Genomic DNA, 16,226 nt, shown 5'->3' on the forward strand with positions numbered 1-16,226 from the left:
GTTCTGGCAATGCGAACTGGGAAGTTTGGACCTGCTAAACCTAACGGAACCGGATATTTTAATACGTTTATGTTTTATGCTTAATAGTGTATCCTAAGGTAGGGGATAAGTTCAAAAGGAAATTCTTTTGGGCCATAAGGTAGCAGATGGCCCTGGGGACGCCGCTATGTCTAGGATTTAAGTGCTGTTCAAAGAGTTTTATCACCCTCACTGTTTATCCGAAGCCCAAACCAGGGCAGGTCTTAAGTGTTCCAGTTAACACCTTTCAACAAAGGTTTTCCTGCCAGAACTCCAAATAGTAGACTTTCTGGCATTCCTGACGTAAATGTGGGGCTTCAGAAATGAGACCCCCAGAGTTCTACTGCCCATGTGCCAACTAGCAGGGGGGCATGGGTCAGAATGCTTTCCCACGTTAGTGAGTGGCTGGAGGTAATTGTAAACCAATCCCCTGTGCTTAAGGTTAAGAATAGAAGGAGAATGGTTTATAAACGGCTGTCCACCCATATATCCTTTGTCTTCGTTTGCTGATATGGTTACCTGATATCACCTGAATGATTTCCTCACTGCTGAAAGAAATGCTACATCATACTTCTCATTCCCCAACCCTTAAGTAAGTGTACTTCTTGTTTGTTACTGTATTATCTGTTGTGTTCACCTTTATTCTAAGGAATAAATACAATTTATTATATCTTAAGCCTCGTTCAGTTCAAACCCAATTATTTTTGTGTAATATTAATAAGCCTGTGGAAGCTATCGTCACAGTCACTAGCTGCAAAACACCATTTAAAGTGGCACAAATCCTTAGACAGAAAGTAAGTCGATAGTTTCAGATGTGAAGGCATCATTAAAAATTGCTTGTACAATGAATAGAATACGTGTCTCAGTAGGTGCTCAGATATCAGTCACCGGGTGTTCCCGTTACCGCACCATGTACCTGATCTCTAATAGTTATAGGATGACCCAACTTTCTGCTAAATCTCCATTGTTAAAGCAGAAAACAAATACCTAATTATTGTATTTGACATCACAGATGTTATTCAGACTTAATTAAGCTATACCAATATCATCCAGTGAGTTCCAGAACTGTGTTACAGTAGTTATTTAATACAATTGTTGATTTTTTTTTTTTTAAAGGAAACAAGGAGTCTGTACTTCTGTACTAAGGGGTTAATATTTTCTGTAATGTATTATAATAAAAATGTTATCATCTCTTTCAGGTTGGTTTAGCTTATCTGGCCTATGTATACAGTAAAATGACCAGTATATTGCCCAGTATATACATAGGAAAGACAGGGCTAACATCAGCCTGGAGCAGGTGATAAAATATTTGCGGTATTTCTGGCGTTCTTCCCATTCTGATAAATATCGGAACTTGATGTATGGCAGTGTTTTCCTAAACATGAGGTATAATGCCTGGCTTTTATTGGATCTGATGCTTTTAACGGGTCTGGTAAAAGGTGCTTTATTTTTGGCGGTGCAACACACTGATATATTGCACAATAAAAAGAAGGCACTTTTTTGGGGGGCGTTAATGCAGCATTTTTGGTTACCGCAGCTTGATGTATCTGGCCCTTTGACTCAAGTCAGGTTTAGTGATTTTTAAGTTCTAGTTGACCCATAATGGTAAATGCAGATCTATCAATATTTGCAATTTAATATCAGTAAAAAGACAATAGAGATGTAAAAAAACACATAACACACATATTCCTGATTACCTAGTTCTGGCGCGTTACTTTTCCACAGCGAACCCCACTTGATACCAAGCTCTTTCCCATATTCATCTCCATACCAGACGAGGAGCTCTGTGTGTGGGGGGAGGTCTGTGCAGGTTCTGTAATAGGAACTGGAACGCCACAAGGTTCTGTTCTTCCTCGTTTCTCGCACAATTTACAAACCTAAAATTGGGACAGTTAGTGAGGTCTCAAAGTAATGTCGTTTTTAAAAAGGAAGAGCTAAAAAAAGAAACAAGTTGTTAGTAATGTGACTTTACTTTTCTTTCTTCTCTAGTTTTTGAAACAGAAGTTAATGGAGACCAATGTATATACGACGGCTCACGTGTATGTACCCACATGGGAATCACAGGCCACTGACTACTTTCTCATTCCTTAAAAAAAGCAAAAAAATACTGCTGTAATAAAAAGTCCCCGACAAGATGACACGAGGGCCACAAGGGTGTGTTCTCTTCCAGTGGAACTATATAGAAAGTGGGGTTGATGTAACAAGGTGTTGTACAGTCGCAGGAATGTGTTCCATTAGCAACCTGAGCTTATAACATGCCCTGGACTGATATGGAAACTGGACTATAGAAAAAACCTTGAGCCAAAGTCTAATGAGGTAACAGTGTTGGTTTGGGCTTGAATAAGGAAAAATAAAACTAAAGAAGTTGAACCAGTTCCTGTAAGAGAAGTCTAACATTATGCTCAAGTGCAGGGTCATAAACATATATGATCAAATACAAATTCAGAAATGCGGCTTAAAGCTTAAAAGGAATAAGTATGAAAAGGTCTCATGCAAGTATACCCCTGAGGAAGGCAGGCATAACCTTGATGTCTCTGATTAAGGGATGGAGGGCATCATAGTATTAAAGCAGGAGAATAAAAGGGTGAGAGCGCACATGAAGTCTTACTTCCATCCTTTTTCATATTGTCTCCTCACCTCTATTTGTCTGAACATTGTTTTAACAGGCTGTGTAAGGCTACATACAGGCAGCAATGGTGCTGAACAAGGCTGTGAGGAGAAGACAGGAGTGAGGGCAGAGGTGTAAAGAACAGCTGTCATCACATGCTCATTGCCATTTACTTTAGTGGCTGTTAAAGTGCAATTGGGGCTATTGCACTCTAGTGAAAGTAGTGTTTGGTAAACAGAGGAGGCAAAGTGGATAAGGAAAAATAACCACCTGCAAATCAGTACCTGGGAGGCAACTAAAGATAAAGGGTGTGGGAGGTATGGGGATACAGAACACAAACAGCAATGTGAACACAGTAAGACAAACAACGTGAGACAGATAACTCTTCCCTTGTTGGGGTATTGGGGAAATAAGTTGACAAGCTGTTTAATTAATAAATGAAATGAATATTTCTGTTCTTCAGTAGGTTCGGGACGTTTGGCTAGGATTTGGTAGGACAATAAGTGATGGTAATGGGCACTTAGCGTAATAGTCTGGGGAATATAGATTTGGCATTAGCTGCCCAGTAAAGTAGTGTATAGTAGGTGACAGCAACTAAAGTTATCCATAATGTCAAACAGCTGCCTCTGGTTAAATAGAGCTTAGAAATATGTGGCCCTGCTTTCCAAAGACGGGGAAAGACGTGTGTGGGGTGAGAGGAAAAGGATTGCTTAGGATAGCTAGCAAGGACAAAACCCCGTTTAGCAAACAAAAATGTAACATTTTGATAAAAAACAAAAATGATTATAATACCCTCATTAGTCAAAGCAACTAATGCGTGTATCCGATGTTCCTGGAGAAATACAGAACATGATTTTTTCACAAGACACAAATAAGTAAAGCTGTTATTTTATCCCTTTGAGTGATGGAGGGGTCACGTGACCACTCCCTCACTGATGACAGAACGGACAGAGAGACACGATCCCTACTATCCCACGTAGCGATAGATCCCCGTCCTGCTCTGCACAGGAGCACAGAATGACATCTCCCCTAGGAAAACCAGCAGGATTATTAGGACGTAGCTATTACATCATGTGAAACAAAAAATGATCGAGTGGACTACCGCTTGCTATGAAAAGAAGTGGGGAACTCACCATATATGAGGTTAAAAAAACTTTTTAATGAAAACTACATAAAATGACAAAACTCCTCCTCCTGTCTATGATAACAGCCCTTAAACACGACTACCCAACGTACGTTTCCCGTGAACACTTTAGCAATTAGATACACACCCTGTTACAATTACCATACTCCCTAGAGCTTAAATAGGCTCACAGTGACAGCAGTATTTACTAATACCAAATTACACCCACTACATTATGGTCACAGATCGTCACATTTTTGTGGGTTGATGGTATATAGAGTATTCAAAGTTACATGCCCCACTTAACAATACCTTAGGTGGGCTAAAATAATGGTAGCAATTTTTGAGGTTGCTATCTGTACTGTTTAAACCCCTTAATAGTGCACCTACAGTACTTAAAAGGTAATACTGCTGTATTAACCTTCAGCTAGCCAATTTATGGTATTATCGCTGTTGAGGTCAATTACACTGGTGACATTGCAGAGAAAGGTATGCTACAACCTTATTGTACTTACATCAGAATCCGGCAATTAGCTTCTCCACTGGGGATTTTTAAGCACATTGTAAATAATTATACAGTTACGACGAATTTTTGTAATAAAACTTTTTAGTTTTTGTATTTTCAGTGGTACATAAGAGAACCAATATATACAATAGTGTTCTCTATGTGAGAATAATATTCTCGGAGATCATTTATATCTCTTAAATAACAAATGTACTTAGAGTGCCACTATAGGGATTCTTTACTGAGAACTCTTTTTCTTACTATTTGTGTACAAATGTCTATAGGTTTGTCCCTTTGCACCAGAGTTTAAACTTATATTTATCAGTTTTGGCACGTGGGATAGAGAAGTCAATCTACATGTTTAGTTGAGTTCTCTCCGGGACTAGGCCAGAGCTTTTCCCCCTTGGGCCCCGACTCACTGTAGCTTGTGGCTGCAATAGAGAGAGCCCATAGTCAGGGACCTTTCCCCTGTAGCTACCTATAGTAAGGTACAGAACCGGTGAGACGCCACGCGGTGACTGCGGCCGGAGGTCTGGGACCAGACCAGCTACATGGTAAAGACGAAGCACAGCAAGAGGAAATCCTTCTTCCGGTATCCAGAAAGGAAAAAAGGCCAGGCCACTCCAAAATTGACAAAAAGGGGGATAATTTATTGCAAATTTACATAGAGGATAAAGTGGGACTAGATGAACGCACCTACGCGTTTCGATAAAGTACATTCGGTACGAAACGCGTAGGTGCGTTCATCTAGTCCCACTTTATCCTCTGTATGTAAACTTGCAATAAATTATCCCCCTTTTTGTCAATTTTGGAGTGGCCTGGCCTTTTTTCCTTTCTGGATACCGGAAGAAGGATTTCCTCTTGCTGTGCTTCGTCTTCATCTCTACCCTGCTGCATTTACCCTGGATGGATTGCACGTCCTTGATGTTCAGACTGCCCCTGGGGTTACACAGGTAAATAGCCGCAGTGCTTCATCATTTCCTGTATGCCTCAGACATTGTCCTTTATATTTAGTATAGCTGGTTGGGTATTCATTATAGTGTTCATTTTTGAGGATGTCAAGCAGACTCCACTAGTCACTATTCCCTTCCAGCTTTATTTATAATCATTGAGGGCACTCCATCTATTGGACTATTATTATGGAACTATAATGTTCTCATTCTTTTTATATGGAATTGGTTACAATTATTGAGCACCACAGTTACCCTGTTTATTCCACATGGTAAAGACGGTAAGGTTATATTATCCGCGCCGTAATTCACCTAATGCGGAGGCGGACGCCATAGCGGTCGATAATGTTTGATCAGACGGATCCTCTTTGTTATTCAGCAATACCTGGGTGCTGGAGCCCCGTGCAGGTACCTAACCACGTGCACTAACACTCCATGGGATAGCGCTATCTCCAACACTTTGGGTGGGCCTTGACATTGGGAAAGGGACATCAAGGAATTGGTGCCTGGCACCCAATGTACTCTGGGGACTCTCACTATTGTTATCAGGTTGGGTTCTATTTTACTGTGTGGTACAGGGTACCAATATTATTTGTGTTCAGTAAAAGGTTGTTAGCATATATATTTGTGTGCGTGTCTCATTATTATTGTTCCTGTAAGGGTACATCCCTCCAAGTCAGGATCCCTTGTAGGTGGAGGCGCTGTCATTGTAAGAATCAGGTACTCCCAGTGGCGGAGGTTCCGGCCCTCTGTGAGCCACAGGTAACGTACCACGCACACCGTATTCGCCATATCTTCCATAGGGTGGGGGAAAGTGCGCTGCACATGTGTAAGGTTTCCCCAGAGATATGAGTTTATTAAAACAGTAAAAGACAGGGGTGCCCAATGCTACATCAAAATGACAAAACATATATGGTAATAAGTATAAAGTTTAAATACTTCAATAAAAATAGTAATTACTTGGTTATTTAGTTAAACCCTGGTTTAGTTAAAAGGTTTTAACTAAATAACCAAGTAATTACTATTTTTATTGAAGTATTTAAACTTTATACTTATTACCATATATGTTTTGTCAATTTGATGTAGCATTGAGCACCCGTCTTTTGTTGTACTGTATACATTTGCCACGCTCAGTAGCACTCATTTTGGCATAAATATATATACTGTATTCATGATGGGATGGGTGTAGGAGTTTGAGCTAGCTGGGAATGTGTATGTGTGTTTATTAAAACAATGTTTTAATGTTGTATACTGTATGTATTAATGTCTATACAGTCAGCCCGGGCATCTATATAGGCACCGGGATGTCTGCATAGACATCCGAGTTCAAAGAAGAGAAAGGATGTCCAGCGGTGAGAAAACCGTTTGGTGAGCGGGAGAGGGCGAAGTACCAAGTCCGGAGAACAAAGAGCACCCCGCTGGGGCACCTTTTGGTCTGGCAGACCTGGTGGAGCCTGCCCAGCGGGTGGCAATGGGCTGTCTGGGGGAATATGCTGCTGGTAAGCATGTTTCTCATTGGCCGATTCACATTTCCCGCTCGCTGGGCATTTCGAGCTGGGTTGGCACGCCCCCTCCTTTGACGTCAGCAGCCAGACGAGCCCCCATTCTAATTGGCTGGTGGGAGGAATCCCCACGCTCTGATTGGTCGCCACTCCGTCTTTCATGTTAGAGATAGCTCAGCGGAGTGTATGTAAGGAGTCGGCCCGATCAGAGAACCAGACCATCTAGCGGCTTGAGTCGGTGATGCAAAGGCGGCTTTTCAAAGTTGCTCTGTTGCGAATAGCAGAGCAACCGGCTTCATTTTTGGAGCCAAGAAAGTCTGCCTATTCCATATTTTGGCGCCTTGACGGGAAATGTCTGAATTTAAAATAAAACTGTGATGAAATCAGTTATAAAAACATAATAGATTGCTATGTGAGTGTAATAGTTCCCTTTTCAGATAGATGTCGCCTTAGTAAATTATTAAAATAAAAGTTATGGCACTGCCTTGTCATCTCATAATACCCTGTCCCCCACCCCTATAGGCGTTATTTTTTCTCCCATCGCTACATGTTAGGTCAGCGCATGTTTTTCCCCGTCACGCCAAGCACAGAGAGGATAAAACAGAAAAAATATAGCGGTCACACGGGAGATACCGTTCAGCTCGAAGGGTTTACAAATCGTTCATCCCTCATTATTACGTCACACTTTCATACTGGATATCGCTGTCCCGTATTATAAAAACTGAAATATGGCAACCCTAAGTACAGAGTAAAAGTAGAGTATCAGGACAAAACTGAAATGTGAAGTACAAACAGGGGCAAGTGCCAATGTGAGTAACACAAAGATGCTGAATAAATAGGAGAGGGATCGGGTGCAGGAAAGTACTTAAGCCCACATTGCAATCACATAGACAGCCGACAGGGAAGGCAGCTTTTACATGGAGCTGGGCAGCATCCTTACAAAGATATAATGCTTCTGACCTGCAGCTACTTTAAAGAGTCATTGAAGCAGCAGTAATAATTACTAGTTAAAATATAGTGATAACAGCAGCTTCATTCCCAAGTAAAGCCCCCCAAGCACTGAGGAAAGCGTGTGGAGTATTAAACCATAACAAAGATGCAGTGCAGCTGTTTTCAATGTAAGCAAGTGGATAATTAGAGGTGTCCTGGATTAAAATTAAAGGAGAGTTACTGTACCACACACAACAAAGACAGGCGTCATTCAGCATTTCAAATATGTATATATGGACACGTTAACTCCCTTTCAAGTCAAAGGGAGTGAACAGCAGACCAGGTGTGATAACCCGTGGCAGCACTTGATGAATGTGCCCTATATATTCTGTAAAGTAGGCAGCAAGTAATAATCCCATGTCATTCTTTTCTCATGCGTTGTTTAGTAACGTGCCGTGCTTGATAGCGCTGCTTTATAAGAAAAAGTGACCACATTAAAAATGTCAGGGATGATTTAAATAATATATATATAAAAATACTTTACCTCATCCAGTTAGAACTCTTTTCTTCCCTTGCATCAATATACTCATAATCATTTTTACCTTTAGTGATCTGTTTTCATTAAAAAAAAAAAAGTTACATTAGTACATTCACAAGTGAATAATTTTTGATGGAAAGGCTTGATGACACTTTAGTAACTGTTACCCGACACTAAATACTGTGTGAGGTCGGAAACGGAATGATTTATGATGAACATACTGTAGCAGAAACTAGTATGTAGATGAATTCCATATTTCAAATATTACACGATATAAGATTGAACTACCAACCAGCCAAGAGTAGCCACTATTAGCTCCTTCCTCCTCATCCGTTATGATCCCCTCATAAGGTCCAAAATGTACACCCTTCTGAAGGATTGCAGCCTCATTCCACACACCAAGCCCAACACGTGGAATGCTAGAAGGCCTGATACTCATCCCAGAAGGCAGAGTAAGGTACGATCTCTTCACATTTCCCATTTCAACGGCAGAGTCCTGGATGAAGACTGGAGATCCATGGACTGCACATTCATCGATGAAAAACGCCTGACATTCCTCACAAACTAGACGGAGTATGAGAAGCAGATGGAAAGATAAGACTCATGCAGCAACATCAATACTTAAAAGTTCTTCCAATGTTACGTAGCCATGCAGTTCTGTTCGTCACTTTAAAGCAGCAATCCCACCCAAATGGTGAATTGTTTTTATCACATAATTGGAACGTGTTATTTTCAGCTCCGGGGACCCCCTGATTACCAGGATACATGAAGTGTTCAGTGCTGGTGCGCCCTCATGTAAAAACCAACATGGCTGCCGGTGTCCACCAATAGGAAGCTGCAACCAATGATATTGCACATTCCTACTGGTCATATTAAATTCCCAGTGGGAGCTTTATCCCCCAGCACAGAAAACTGTACATATGTTTGCCAGACAAAATAGTATTTTTGTACACATAAAACAATACAACATTTTGTTATAAAATAGGACTTTCTCTGCACAATTGTTCTTTAATTCCCTTGTCCAGCCATTGCACCTGTTCAAAAACGCACATTAAGAAACAGATGCCCTCTTTGCCTCTCACTGCCCCACCTTCCCTATCCCTCACACCACCAATGTCCTCGCCTATCCCCTTAACACACCACTCCCCACATCACTGCACTTTGGCCCTTTGAGCACCAGAGAGGTTAGCAAAGCAATTTTACAATGTTACTGACCCCTCTGGCACTCAAGGGGTAAAGTCCCCTGCACATTATTCTCCTCCCAACTACATGTTACATTCCTTCTCTAGACCCCCCACATTATACCCCTTACACGTGATGGGTTTCACCACCACTTTGGAATTGCTGTTTTGCATCTAAAGTCCCACAAAATTGATACACAGCACACACTGCTGCTGCAGCTCCGCCTTCTCATCTGGCCACTCTGCTGTCTTCAGTGTCACTGGGGGTAGAGCTGCAGGAGCAGCACGTCCTGTGTATAAACTGAAATGCAACACCAAACACTGCACAAGGAAGTAGCAATTTCATAGTGATTGTTAGTCCTGTCTCCAGCAAGATGGCCGACAGTGAGCCGCCACCAGCAGGCGGGAAATTGTACATGCCAGTGGGCCGTATATGTATGTGTGTGTGGGTGTATATACACACAGTATATATTTCCATAGTTTCCCCTGGCCCCATGCCAAGCCACCCCTCTTTTGGGCTCATCTCATGACAGGGATAACCTACTGTATCCGTATTCAGTGCACTCCCACGTGTACAGTTTGAAATAATAACCAATGACTGGCACAAAGTGTTATCTAATGACAAGTGTCTTATTTGCAAAGCCTTTATATGTTACATTTAGGCACAGGTACACTGAGTGCATTTAAAATGTGATATAATGTATTAGTGATTGAAAATCTCTACATGCTCAAAACACTACAACATACATGCATTTTGATATAACATTTCAGCATTAGCCCAGGTTTAATGTGATGAGCTCTGAATGTTGGTAACATTTGAAACAGGTTGACACAATAAGGAGTGAAACATACATAAATAGTCATCGTCTTCTAGTTCGTTCATTTCTGTATATATTTTTCTCTCTCTCTTTCGCAAACCGAATGTCCTGTTACATTGCGTGCCCGTGTCCTCATTCCCGGAACCTTCTTGCTGAGAAACTAGAAAGAATAAAGGAGTCAGTAATTATTTATGTTTCCCTGTGGTATTGTTAGTAGAGATGTGCCAAATTTTCCTCCAAATTCAAATCCGCCTCAAATTTACAAATTCATTTTAGCGGGAAAAATCCATGGATTAGTCTCAAAAGTACAAATTCAACTCAAAATCTGCATCATAGCAGAAATCTATATGCTGATTCGGATATCTGCAAATCCAAATTCTCAAGTACCATGCTGTATATCCACGGAAACTACCCTCCAAACATGTGGGGAGACACCTATGTTCAAAAAGGAGCACACCTGGGAGATATGCAAAGTATATTTAAAGGACTCACACCCCACACCCATAGAAGATTGCTACAAGGCCTATACTGACAAGCCAGGTCCTAAGGGAATCTGTGAGGAGGAATACTGTCAGGCCCAACAGGATCAGAACCCACAACCTCTGTTATTACAGGGTGGCATCTTCTAGCAGTGAGCTAAACCAGCAGCTGAGAAACTATACGGTCGCAGTGTACTTTTGAGCTTGACTGCCACTTAGTATGACATCACCAGTAGCGACTTCAGTGATACTAAGTGGCAGTAGAGCGCAAAAGTATAAAAATGATGCTGCGACAGTGGCGCTTCTCAACTGCTGCGTTAGATCACTAATACAACTGTGAAACAAAATTAAAACAAAAAAAATAAAATTGATGCGCTTAGTGTAGTTAACTCTAGACAAAAAAACATTAACCAGAGACAGAAACTGTCTACCGGAGTGCCTTTGCAATAATGATAGGGTCAATCAGAAAAGGTGAAGAGAACCAAACAATGAACTAAAAAATAAATAAAAACTAATGAAACATATACAGAGAACCACTGATAGAAATAGGAACAAATAAATGGTATTTAAAGGCACAGCGTCTAGTCACTGACAATGCTGAATTGCAGAGAACAGTCAATAACCATATGGTATCTGCTGCCGGTTACACCGATTGAGCTCCTGCTTGACCTCCCCCACTTCCACCAACCCGGTACACAGTGATGCACTTCCAGACGTGTCACTTCCTGGATACACGATAGAAGCGAGGCCAGCCCACATGAGCACACGGTGTGAGGGACGCCTGCTGACGGAATCCCCAGAGGTTGCTTTCACCACCAGACATGCTAACATGGGCTCCATCTGTCTTCCAGTGATTGGGTTGGACAGAGAGGAGCAATTCCAGGAGTTATTACAAGTGGGAGTGATATCTCCTCCTTTACCAGGCGAAACTCTTTTCTTTTAAATTGTGAGTGTTTTTTGTGAACTCACTGTGTCATGATTTATTTAACAAAAATAAAGCCAAAATGGAGAAGCCACGTGTGGAAAACTAAATACACCCTTACTGCTTCCATAGGAATTAAGATGCTAAGTAGCAGACAGGTGCTGCTAATCAAATGCCTTGATTAATTGATCAGCAAGTGTGACCACCTCTATAAAAGCCGAAGTTTTTGCAGTTTGCTGGTCTGGAGCATTCAGGTGTGTGTTAACACAGCGGTGCGCAAAGTGGGGGGCGCGAGATTGTGCTGGGGGGGCGCGGGCAGTTGCAGAGGCCCCGCGCTCTTCCCCCAGGCATTTAAATTAAATGCCGGGGGTTCGCATGAGGCCCCTGCAACTGTTTACTTACCGGGATTCAGCTGTCTGTGTTGCGTCACCATGGCAACGCGGCGTCAATAGACGCCGCGGCACCATGTGACCTGACGTCACACGCCCACGCAGCGTCATCTGACGTGGCTGAAGGAAGGCAGGGGGGCGCGAGAGCCGGGGCAGAGAGACAGGGGGGCGCAGCTCAAAAAGTTTGCGCTCCCCTGTGTTAACACAATGCCAAGGAGGAAAGACAGAAGCAATGATCTTAGAGATGCAATTGTTGCTGCTCGTGAATCTGGGAAGGGTTATTAGGCCATTTCCAAACAATTTAAAGTCCATCATTCTACAGTGAGAAAGATTATTCAAAAGTGGAAAACATTCAAGACAATTGACAATTTCCCAGGAGTGGACATCCCAGCAAATTCATCCCAAGGGCAGACCGTGCAATGCTCAGAGAAATTGCAAAAACCCCAAGAGTTACATCTCAGACTCTACAGGCCTCAGTTAGCATGTTAAATGTTAAAGTTCATGACAGTACATGACACGGAACCTCTCTGTGAAGGAAGGAATTAAGCAGGAACCGCTGGACAAAAGTAGAAGGCTGGACTGTACAAAGCCCCACAGGGGTGAAACGCGTTAGTGTAGCAGGGGGTTTATCCCATTTTTTGGTATGACTTAATAAATACATTTTTTGTACCAGCACAGTCCAGCCTTCTATTTTTGTCCAGCGCTGCCTGCTTAAATCCTCCCTTAACAGAGAGGTTCCGTCTCAGATCATATGTATAGTAGAGCACGCCTACCCGGACGGAGCCACGAGACAACAAACAGTGAGTTATCTACACATTCTTCTATGGAGCTGCCCCAGGTGAACTGACCATATATGCAGGTCATTTAAGGGGTCCAGTGTCGGTTGAGAGAAACCCACTGGTCATCCCTGTTTGATTTATAATACTCATTGCTAGGTCAATTCCCACAATAGGGGCATACAGTGCAGTATCAAAGGCTATATATAACTACGTTAAATTCTCACTCCATGTGTGTCCGGATGTCGTGGCAAAAGTGATTTACTATTTATAACATGAGACTGTTTACTCTGTAGCACTTGTCTACTTTGGGGGGACCTTTACCCCTATCTAATCTTTCATGACAGTACAATTAGAAAAAGACTGAACAAGTATGGTTTGTTTGGAAGGGTTGCCAGGAGAAAGCCTCTTCTCTCTAAAAAGAACATGACAGCACAGCTTAGGTTTGCAAAGTTACATCTGAACAAACCACAAGACTTCTGGAACAATGTCCTTTGGACAGACGAGACCAAAGTGGAGATATTTGCCATAATGCACAGCGCTACGTTTGGCGAAAACCAAACACAGCATATCAGCACAAACACCTCATACAGTACCAACTGTCAAGCATGGTGATGATTTGGGCTTGTTTTGCAGCCACAGGACCTGGGAACCTTGCAGTCATTGAGTCGACCATGAACTCCTCTGTATACCAAAGTATTCTAGAGTCAAATGTGAGCCCATCTGTCCGAGAGCTAAAGCTTGGCCGAAATTGGGTCATGCAACAGGACAATGATCCCAAGCACATCAGCAAATCTACAACAGAATGGCTGAAAAAGAAAAGAATCAAGGTGTTGCAATGGCCCAGTCAAAGTCCAGACCTCAACCCAATTGAAATGCTGTGGCTGGACCTTAAGAGAGCTGTGCATAAACAAATGCCCACAAACCTCAATGAACTAAAGCAACATTGTAAAGAAGAGTGGGCCAAAATTCCTACACAACGATGTGAGAGACTGATAAAGTCATACAGAAAAGCAATCGAATCATAAGGTATACTTAGTTTTTCACACATGGCTTCTCCATTTTGGCTTTATTTTTGTTAAATAAATCATGACACGGTGTAATATGTCATGTGTTGTTGTTCATCTGAGGTTGTATTTACCCAATTTTAAGACCTGTTAAGGAACAGATGATTGTTATTATGTCCTGATATGTAAAACCATAGAATTCAAAGACGGTGTACTTTCTTTTTCACACAACTGTATATCTGTGAACGCTGATGTATATGAGGACATACATGGCTCTGTGTAATGGGGTTAAGAACTGTATACAGCTTACTATTGTGCTAAATAAAAATATTTCCTGTTATTCTCAATAACAATCTATCCAACTCAGGCCCTTCGTGAATAGTATATGACTCGGCTCCTCAAACCCACCTTAGCAAACTTGACACCCTCTACAATTCAATTTGTCGTTTTGTTCTCCAATGCAACTACAACACACATCACTGCGAAATGCTCAAAGAACTAGATTGGTCCTCACTAGAGTCTAGGCGCAAAGTTCACCTTTCCTGTCTTGCCTTTAAATTCTTCATGGGCAAGCTACCCAGCTACCTGAACAAGCTCCTCACCCCTACCACTTGCAGCACTTATCACCTGAGATCAGACTCCAAAAGACTGTTCATGGTCCCAAGGCTCAACAAAGTATCCGGACGTTCCTCCTTCTCCTTCCGTGCACCCCAAAACTGGAACAACCTACCAGAGACTCTCACATCCACCACCAGTTTAAGTTCTTTCAAATCTAAGGCTGTCTCACATTTTAACCTGGTCTGTAACTGTTTCATACGCTCATAATATATATTTTCTTTAACTGTGCACGCAATGTCTTGTATATAATGTGTACCCTGTTCAATTATGTAACTGTACTTGTAACCATGTATTATTTGTTTTACTCTGTGCCCACGACATACTTGAAAACGAGAGGTAACTCTCAATGTATTACTTCCTGGTAAAATATTTGATAGATAAATAAATAAATAAAAATGCAGTGAGAATGACTTTACTTTGCAGAAGAAGAAAATATCTCATTCATTTGAATAGAGCTGAACTTTTCGAATGGTAAATGCACCGATTTGAGATGTGTATAAACGTCACACCATGCTTTGGGGCCAGAGGATGCTGTGACCCACACGATCCCTTTATAAAGAGACAGAAACTGAATCTTTAAAACAAACTGCAGCAAGTTTTGGTAGCTGTGACTCTTACTTCTTTCTTGAACTTACTGTTTGTATGAAGAACAGATTGTGCTGTACCAGCACTGATAGTGTTTGAGGTGTCTTCTGGGAAACCCTTCAATTGCTCCTTATTTTCCTCACCATCAGCTGCCAGAATCTGCTCATTCTTCTCAACCTCTTCACTACTTGAGAACTCAAGACATCTCTTGCTACTCTGTAAAAGTGTATATGTACAGTACAGTACTTTAGGATAATACGAAGATGTTTCTTACTATTCTGTAAAAGTGTAGGTGTACTTGCTTTAGAATTATACAGACGTTTCTTGCTATTCTGTAAAAGTGTATATGTACTTACTTTGTATCATCCTAAAGTAAGTACATATACACTTTTACAGAATAGCAAGAAACGTCTTTGTATCATCCTAAAGACGTTTGTTCATTGAATTTAATTTTCACAAACCCGACATGTGATCTCATTCAATATGCTGTGACGCCGCTTCTCTGTGTCAGTGAGATGTGTGAGCTGCCTTCTGTAATGATCTTTGTGGGTTTATAGAGCAGAAAAGCTTTTGAATGAGACACAAACGTTTTAATAAGCAATCAGGGTCGGCGACGGGGAGAGCTGCAATGTCCCAGCTCTTCTCAGCTGCGGGTCCCTCTCTCGCCAAACCCGCCACCCCTCCCTGGTGCACCCGGCCAGCACCGAAAGCTGTTCCGACCCAGAAGTCAGGCCCAACTTCTGCACTCAGCTGCGGGGTCCAAGTTCTCTTCCATCGCGGGGCCATTAGACAGTAGAGGTCCCTCCGGGGGTGAGTGAGAGGTGGAGGGAGAGGGTGGTGGGAGAGAGAAAGGAGGGCGAGGGAGGGGAGTGAGAGAGAGGTATGAGGAATGGTGAGCAGAAAGAGTGAGGGGGGGTTAGAAAGGAGGGATAGAGAGATGGGCTGACCCAGCTTTTCCAGCCAGCTTGACTCTGATTGGCTGCTTGGGAAAGTTCCCACGCGTTGATTGGCTGCTCAGTTTTGTGAATGAAACTGAAAATACTATAAGAACCTGTGAGCCAATCAGATTCGGAGTCCCGGTAGTAAGAGCGCGGGCGAGCTTTTCAAAGTTGCTTCTGTGTGAATAGCAGAGCGACCGGCTTCGATATCGAGCCTGAAAAGTCTGCCCGCCAGAGCCTAAGTCCAGCTTTTTGGGACCAAGTCAGAATGCCGCAGGAGAAGGGCCATACTGCAAGGAATTGCCTGGGCCGGTAGCAATGTACAATCCGCCCCTGACA

The 16,226-nt window shown here is 42.2% G+C and overlaps 1 protein-coding gene across 1 annotated transcript in view; it reads right to left on the reverse strand.

Annotated features, from left to right (window-relative positions):
• LOC142475142 (histone-lysine N-methyltransferase PRDM7-like) overlaps positions 1-16,226 on the reverse strand; it is a 50,801-nt gene that overhangs the window by 9,666 nt on the left and 24,909 nt on the right. The window contains exons 6-10 of the mRNA XM_075581136.1: positions 15,000-15,165; positions 10,208-10,333; positions 8,467-8,738; positions 8,181-8,248; positions 1,716-1,895 (exon numbers count right to left, since the gene is read on the reverse strand). Coding sequence (XP_075437251.1) covers positions 1,778-1,895; positions 8,181-8,248; positions 8,467-8,738; positions 10,208-10,333; positions 15,000-15,165 — 750 coding nt within the window. The 3' untranslated portion in view covers positions 1,716-1,777. The remainder of the gene's footprint in view (positions 1-1,715; positions 1,896-8,180; positions 8,249-8,466; positions 8,739-10,207; positions 10,334-14,999; positions 15,166-16,226) is intronic.

This window comes from Ascaphus truei, chromosome 2, assembly GCF_040206685.1.
Source record: "Ascaphus truei isolate aAscTru1 chromosome 2, aAscTru1.hap1, whole genome shotgun sequence".
Classification (NCBI taxonomy): Eukaryota; Metazoa; Chordata; class Amphibia; order Anura; family Ascaphidae; genus Ascaphus; species Ascaphus truei.